Below are 8,088 nucleotides of genomic sequence, written 5' to 3'. Positions count from 1 at the left end.
ATCTACGTCTCTCGCTGACTCTCTTCGATGATGAACCGATTTGCATCTAGAAGAGGGCTTGGCTACGTGTGTCATGCATCCTGACCCATCCGATGGGGTGGACCGGTACCAAACTCCAGGCTTGGCCTGCCATTCTGCCGGCGCATCACCCACTATAGTCGAGTCAACCACACGCCTGCGCTCGCCCAACCTCATAACGCCAATCATGTCCCGTCACGACTTTTCAGTTCATGCGTTCCGTCGGCTGCCATGTCTCCGTGCCGACGCTCGTGGTGCTTCTTGGGGCCATGTATCTGTCGTGCGCACAACCATGTAGTCCAATCCACCGGCTTTTATCCTGCTTCGGCATGGCGCTGAAGCCTGGTGATACGTGGAGTTAGTCCAGCATCAGCAGCACCTGGTGATTCTCTAGCGAGCAGACGAGCAACGAAAATTATCGCCTTTCTCAAGACATGCTTAGGCTGGGACGGGAGTGTCTGTTGAATCGATGAATAGCTTGCCTGATCTTCATAATTCATCCACTGTAAAAGGACGTGCTGTTGCCGGACAGGCCCGCTTACACAATATGTGTCTTGGGAGTAGATCACAGGTGGCAGGCTGAATGCAAACAAATTTTGCGAGCTCGCGATTCAATTGTAACCGCACGAAATCCGCTCTTCAGCACATGACAGAGGTTGCACTTCAGACCGTCATCCACAGACCTTGTGTTGGTCACCTCCAACGACAATGCTTCCGATTCCAGGGTTTCCAGATTTCCGATATTTCAGGCGTCCGGTAGAGATGTATTCTTGTTCACGCCACCAATGGTATGGCCACCCTGATCGCCACGCCCCAGTTGACGAGGCCACCAAGAGCCAGTGTGTGACAAGGCCGAGCACCTGGTAGATCTGTAGGAACTTTAGGGACCCAGACAGCTTGACGTGACACGGTTCCATAGTTTTTGTAGATGATGCACATCAACCAGACTGAGCGCAACAACGCGTGAATTGTCTGTCGTATTTTTTGGTACACGCTATTGCTCTGAAAGCTCAGGCCATTTCCTTGTGATCAACATCGGCTCCCTTGATAACCATGACGGCATTCTCCGATATGATGGCAGCCTCTACGCCGTCAAAGATAACGGACATCTCCTCCAGAGAGTGGCCCTTTGTCTCCGGGTAACAGAAGTAGACGGTGACTGTGACAATAACCAGAATGACAGCAAAAACGATATAATATTTCCACCCAATAGCATCCAGCGCAATTGGGTTGACAAAAATGTTGAAAAAGATGGCAAAGTAGGTCGACAATTGCGTCAGGGCAATGCCACGGGCACGAAGCTGGTACGGCCAGATCTCTGCGGGATACGAGACCACGAGGGGTGTGCTTCATCACTGGTCAGACAACATGGTACAGCTGCTACAGCACAGGGGTATGACTTACAAGGCCAGATCGTAGAATCCGTAGTAGATGTAGAGGAATGGCACGACAGCCAGGCCGACGGAGCTCGTCCCCGTCTGCGCAAAGCTGCCGGACAAGCCCGAGATAATGATGTAGCTGACCAGCATGCCACCTGAACTTAGCAGGAAGAGCGGGCGACGGCCAACCCTGTCTACGTTGACAGCAGCTAGCACGGCGAAAAAGAGGTTCCAGATCTGCAGGCACCCACTAATAAGTGTCTGATGCGTCACAGATGTAATGCCAACACTCTGAAGTACGAGGGCAAGGTAGTATGATACGACGCCGACGCCGTTCCACTGAGCGAATATGCCGAGCGTCACCGAGATGAAGGCTCGATGGCGATTCCCTTTTGTCGCGAAAAGCTCTGCCCAGGATGTGCTGCTGACCGCGTTGCTGTCGGCTTCGATGGCGTTGGCGACCTCCGCCATTTCAAAGTCGACCAGACGGGAGTTCTCTTCTCCGCCAGCGTGAAACTCGGTCAGAATGTCCTTGGCTTTGCTCATCTGGCCTGTGGAGATGAGGTAACGAGGCGATTCGGGGATCAGCAGAACGCCAGGGAGGACGACGAGGGGCACAGCGACCTGCAGGAGCGAAGGGATCCGCCACGCCCAGTCGGAAGCATAGTTGCGTGTACCATAAGTAGCCCACGCAGCCAGTGTTGATCCGATATACCATCCACAGTTGTACAAAGACGTCAGAAGAGCTCTATGCGAAGGATATGCAATCTCTGTGATGAGGAGGGGGGCAAGACCACCCCACCATGCACTTGGCTGGCCCAAGAAAAAGCGACTGATGACGAAGCCGGCAACGTTTGGTGTTAAGGTTTGTAGAAGAGCACCAAGTACCAGGAAGAAGTATCCAACATAAAGGCCCTTCTTGCGACCCCAACGATTCGCAAAATAGGCCACCATCGGGTAAGCCAGCGTCGAGGACAGAGCCTGAATAGCGTTGATGAATCCTAACCAGGCGCCTTTGGGATGATTCATGAAGTTGAACCACTGCGGTAGCGCCATGAGACCGTTCATCATACTGCCGTCGTATCCGTTTGCTGCCGCCAGAAGACACATACAAAGACAGTAATAGTTGAGGCGGAGAAGGTGGCGCTTTCTGTACCACGCTACACCATCGTTCGGTATGAGTTCTGCCAGGTCGTCGCCAATGGCAGACTTTTTGGGCTTCGGATTGTTTGATTTACCCAACATTGCGACGCCGATGACAGTGCCAAGCTGAGGATGGCTCAATGAAGAAAGAACCGGCAGAAGTAAGACAGGTATCTGGCTGATGCGTGGGTGAGCGCCTGATGTGGTTGTTGGCTTCTCGATGATAGACGGACAGACTCCTTGGCCATATATATCAACTTTCAGTAGACTCGGCATGTGAGCATGGAAAATAGAGCGCGGACTATTTCATCCCCGATCACACCATGCACGAGATCCGGGGTGCTAGCGGCCATCTGGGGAAACCTGGGGTAGTAGTGATGCGGACCGCGCGGAGTCTCGGTCACCTCTGCAGGGAAGGGATCTGACTCGCTCTATCGACCATAGTGATGAATCCAGCTGAAAGCTCTAGTGCCATCTGCAGGTCGCATGGCATGTTTGCGTAGTTGGGATGGGCCCAGCTTTTGACAGTACCGATTGGCTCCTTTGCATCAGCTTGATCTTGCTCTCATTCCCCTGTCACGGAAAAAGATTCCGGTTGCCATTGGCAAGGTCTCGCATTCGTCACTGCAGATAGTCCTCTAAGACCTGGATAGCTCGGGTGATACCAGGTCCTTCGTCCTCCCAAAATCGCATCCTCTCAATGCACTGGCGCATGTCAGCTCTCCAGTCTACCCCGACAGGCATTGTGACTTTGCCGGATTTGACTGCCGCCAGCACAACAAATGCACATGTAGCCGCTACCCGGACCCCATACCAAGAGCCATGATGCCGGTGAAACAAAGGCTCCCCCTTAATCCCGCTCAGGTGCCACGATATCGCCTGGTCTACAAGTGGCTGAACCGTGGCCCGATGAGGTGCTCCGAGAGGGTTGTGAATTGCGTAATAGAGAAACGGGCGGTAGAGCCAAGTTTTGATCTCATAGACTCGACCTTTGACCATGTATGGCAGCTCTCGTAGGCACAGCTCCAAGTCATCAAAGCGGATCGGCAGTGGCAATCCGTCGTACCTATGTGATGATCCGTGTCAGAAATTTGTCCCAATTGATCCACATGTGACGATGATCAACCGATGGGTTCATACCAGTCAGATAGTTGCTGTTCGAACCCGCGTGCTGCTTGAGCCATGAAGCCGATTGTTTCGGTATTCCACCCTTCATGTCCATTCTGGTAAAACTCATTCAGAATGTCATTTGCGATCCTCCTGAGAGTGATTTCGGTCAAGTAGTAGTACCAGCTTTCCTCCTGCTGCTGTATCGAAGAAGCTGATAGACGGCCTGGCACTGATGGTGGGTGCCCAGCATTCTGGTTCGCCTGGTCCACCGGGTCGGAACTCGGTGTATCCATGTCAGGCGGTGAAGGGTGCATATCCGGATAGTTGAACGACGCCAACGAGCTATTGGGAAGATCCATCTCGGCTCGGAGCTCGCACTCAGACTTGTAACAACTCCAGTAAAGTCGCTGCTCTAGTTGGCGACGCCGTGCAGACCTTGAGCCGCTTGTCAGGGAGTTCGTCCTGCGGGATTGGCACTGAAGGTAGACATGATACGATCTGGAAGCTGAATGGAACTGTGTCCATGCGAGCAATGGTCTCAGCGTGTACATCATGTAAACGCCTGCGAAGAAATGACATTGGGGTGCGAGTAATCCCTTTTGGAGCAAACCAAATCTCCGACGAGCAAGGTTGTAGTAGACCTCGCCGCTGTGAAGACTTTCAGCCTGAGACTTGAGCGAAGATGTGGCGCCAGGGCTGGGCATCGAGGTACCCTCTGGGAACGAGCGGGCTACAGAGCCAAGAGCGCACGCAAGCAGCTGTGGGTGCTCTGATCAGTAACTCAACAAGACGATTATCTCTCCTCTTGGAGACATGCTCACCACCATGCAAGACCTCGAGTCCCACTTAAGTCCATCTTCTGCGACGCGCCGGGCATAAGACCACAAAGTGTCGGCCTCGAGAACTGGATTTTTGGTGTGCACAAGATCGAGGAACCTCTGTACCAACGGCAATACATCCTCTTCGTTGAATCCATGTGTTCTGGATTTGTTCAATAGCGACAGATTCGAGCTTTCCTTCTCATCCTCCTCTTCAGAGTCGCTATCCACAATACCCGTTTCAAAAACAGCGTCGATGATGTAATTCGGGGGATAACAGCACTCGAGCACTGGCCACTGAAGGACAGCCTCACATGTCGTCCTTGCGGATGGGATCGACAAGTCGTCTCTTGAGATGTCTTGAACCTCGACAGGGGCCTCGTCTGTGGTTCCGCGAGGTGCTAGTGGGACTGAGTTACTAGGCGTCGAAACGGCAGCGTACGAGAGCTCCGCAGCCAAGCCGCCATTTCCTTGGCCTGGAGACGATGGCAAGCGGTCCAACCTGGAGAGTACCTGATTCAATTTATCGAGGATGGCAATGCTAGCAGGATCAAATCTAGTGCATCGCATTAGCAATTTGGGAGACGAGCCAAGAAAAGTTGCTTGACCTGCACAGATGAGGGCGAATTCCTTACGCAGAGACATCATCTGAGTCTTCGTATACGCATACTGCGCTGTGTGAAGAGCAATTTCCGCAGGTTGGTCGAGCATTGTTGCATTTCACCTTTCTAGACCGACACAATCTACAGGCTGCAGTCGCCCTTTTTCGTGGATACGCGACATCAGCCCTTGACACCTCCCCACGGTCCCGTTTGCGGGGGGCTCGGGGCCTATTGGCGACTGTTGTTGCATCCGGAGGCGTGCCGCCCCCACGGGGAACACGAGCTGAATTGTCCGGAGATGCAGAATGAGCGGCTTGAGCCGTATGTGTGTCCCTTTGGGGGGAGGAAAAGTTGCCGTCGAGGGGTAATAATGACTGCATGGTTGGCATTCCGCTGTTGGTGTTCCTTGAAAGATTGAAAGGCGTGTCGCGCCGCGGAATCTCGGGGCGTAAGTGCGAGCTACAAAACGAGTGGGGAAGCTTCGGCCTAGAACCAAACAAGACGACGGCTCGGGGAGTTCCGGGGCAAAGATGACCTCCGTCCCTACACAGTAAACCGTCAAAGCTGTTTCCATCTTCGGTCTAGTCTGGATTTCGAGCACAAGAGTCCCACTTCTCCAGCAATAGGCGTCTCATCGCTCGTGAGAAGCAGTATGCTCAGCGGCGGTGGTTCGGGGGCCATCCCGAGAATGACGCTTCAAGGATCTCGTTGGGCTAATGTGCTAGGCACGTTCGGACTATAATAGGTGTACGAAGAAGGCTCGAGGAAGTGCATCCTGCCACAATGCACTACAGAGGAAATCAAAACCCGCTCTGGCCCTGCTTGGATTGACAACATTCGCAGTTTACAGTCTCGACGCGGCGGACATTATGAATTCTGGAACAGGCAGAGCCCCACTCAATGTCGGAATCATCGGTTGCGGTGAAGTCGCTCAAGTCATTCACATCCCTACCCTCTTATATATGAGTAGCTGGTTCAGGATCACGTACTTGTGCGACGTCTCTGAAGCCGCCTTGAAGCACTGCGCAGCCAAGATACCAGGCACTGTCAAAACAACCCGGGATCCGGAGCACCTTTGCGCCTCAGAAGACGTTGATGTCATTTTGGTAGCAAGTTCAGACGAGTACCACGCAGAGCATGCCCTGGCTGCTCTGAAGCATCACAAACATGTGCTCGTTGAGAAGCCGCTGGCTTTGACAAGGCAGGATATCGGTACGATTGCTGAGGCCGAACGTCAGAGTCGAGGCTCTGTCATGGTGGGCTATATGAGACGGTACGCTGCACCCGTTGAGGACGCCATAAGGGAGATTGGCGGGATGGACAAAATTCTCTATGCCCGTGTCCGAGGTAAGCCTACACGTCGAATCTCGCAAGATGTTGCTAAGATTTTCAAAGACATCATCGGGGCCAACTCGACCTTTGTGAATCAGTCCGGGACATTTCCGGAAAGGTTTACCGATTTCAGGCTGGAGGATTCGGCTGATAAAACAGCAAGACATGAACAAGCTGTCAATGCTGCACTTGCAGAGTGTGGAGACGTTCCAGTCACAAAAGAATCGTCTCTGGCGTGGCGAATCCTTTGTGGGCTTGGATCTCATGACCTCTCACTGATGCGAGAAGTACTGGGAATGCCAACCAGCGTTCAGGGCTCCTCTCTTGGCTTTCCCTTTTGGAAGTGAGTCGACCAGTAAAGGCCAGCATGCTATCTGCCGCAGAGTTACTTACAAACCACATTTTAGTGTCCTCTTCAAGTATCCTGGCTTCACTGTCTCTTATGAGTCTGGAATTGACAATAACCCTCGCTTTGACGCACATCTTGAGGTTTATAGTAACACCAAGTCAGTCCGCCTGCAATACGACACACCATATGTCAAGGGGCTGCCGGTCACCATGCACATCGCGGAGAACGACGATGGAGCGTATAAGGAGACTACAATTCGCAAGACGTACGAGGATCCTTACACCCATGAGCTCAAGGAGTGGTGGGATGCTGTCACTAAAGGGAAGGGACCCAAGACGACCACCCAAGATGCGGCGCAAGATCTCGAAATTTTTGGAATGGCGATGAAGCATCATTACGGGTGACTACCAGGTATTCAGGTCTGAAGAGACTACCCTATTCTAAATTTGTACGCATAAGTCTTTAACTCCTAGTGTTGCTATTTTGCTTCCTTGTTAAGTGCCGAGATCGCTCGGGTTCACTCGTTAAACGCTTGCAGTGACGAGAAGGGACCCGAAGGTGCGATATGAGTGACTCGTCTTTTTCTACAAGGCATCGCTTCACCATTGGAATGTCTCGGTAAGGATCCTCAAGATTCTATTGTAATTTGACTCGATAGAATACGACTTGAGATTCCACTTTCCACAAGCTGCAGCATAACCAACGACCTCCTTGCATCACTTTCCCTACTTCAATCTGACATGGAGGCCTCGCGAGAGAGATGACGAAACCAGGGGCTTGCGAACGCCTCATTCTATGGTCCTTGTCATGAGCGCGTGTCGGACACAGGGTTCATATACTCAGACTTACAATGTACTTTTCGTCTTGAGACTGTCGCGCCTCTGTGAGCGAGCTTAGCAGCTGTTCTGATAGTAGCTGCAGCCGCCAACGCCGCAAGTCCAGCAGACACGGGAACCTCCGGCGCATTGACCGCAGGCTCGCTTCTGAAGAGCGTCACGCTCAGCGATGCCTCGGGCAGCGTTGGCAGCGGCATCAGCCTCGATAGCAGGGGCGGCCATGGCGCCAACGGCCAGGGCAGTGAAGATGATGGCGAAGAACTTCATTTCGAGAGATTTTGAGGATTGCGAGGCTTGGACTGGTTGGTTTGTTGAGACAAGACGAGGCTGATGATGGGGTGATGATCAAAAGCACAAAGAGCATCGTGGCTGGGCCAGTATATATGTGTTTGATCGGTCTCAGAAACTATCATGTCTACGCATAGCTTCAACAACATTGATAGATCCAGTGATCACAACATGCGTCAGTCGAAAACATCATCCACGTTACCTTGGTCGGTT

At 52.5% G+C, this 8,088-nt stretch overlaps 2 protein-coding genes across 2 annotated transcripts; one reads left to right on the top strand and one right to left on the bottom strand.

Moving 5' to 3' along the window:
- Positions 1 to 1,028: 1,028 nt before the first annotated feature.
- D7B24_008617 (uncharacterized protein) lies at positions 1,029 to 2,642 on the bottom strand (the record flags this gene model as incomplete). Its single annotated transcript, XM_028642703.1, has 2 exons — positions 1,029 to 1,365; positions 1,423 to 2,642. 2 exons carry the CDS (start codon positions 2,640 to 2,642, stop codon positions 1,029 to 1,031), a joined length of 1,557 nt encoding a protein of 518 aa, XP_028498394.1.
- A 3,390-nt stretch (positions 2,643 to 6,032) lies between these two features.
- Positions 6,033 to 7,869, top strand: D7B24_008616 (uncharacterized protein; the record flags this gene model as incomplete). The annotated part of the gene is made up of 5 exons (XM_028642702.1): positions 6,033 to 6,417; positions 6,466 to 6,745; positions 6,810 to 7,052; positions 7,251 to 7,309; positions 7,667 to 7,869. The coding sequence occupies 5 exons, from the start codon at positions 6,033 to 6,035 to the stop codon at positions 7,867 to 7,869; spliced, it is 1,170 nt and encodes a 389-aa protein (XP_028498393.1).
- Between the last annotated feature and the right edge of the window lie 219 nt (positions 7,870 to 8,088).

This window comes from Verticillium nonalfalfae, assembly GCF_003724135.2.
Source record: "Verticillium nonalfalfae strain VnAa140/NRRL 66861 chromosome Unknown scaffold_8, whole genome shotgun sequence".
In the NCBI taxonomy this organism is placed as follows: domain Eukaryota; kingdom Fungi; phylum Ascomycota; class Sordariomycetes; order Glomerellales; family Plectosphaerellaceae; genus Verticillium; species Verticillium nonalfalfae.
This window is presented reverse-complemented; position numbering and strand designations above follow the sequence as displayed.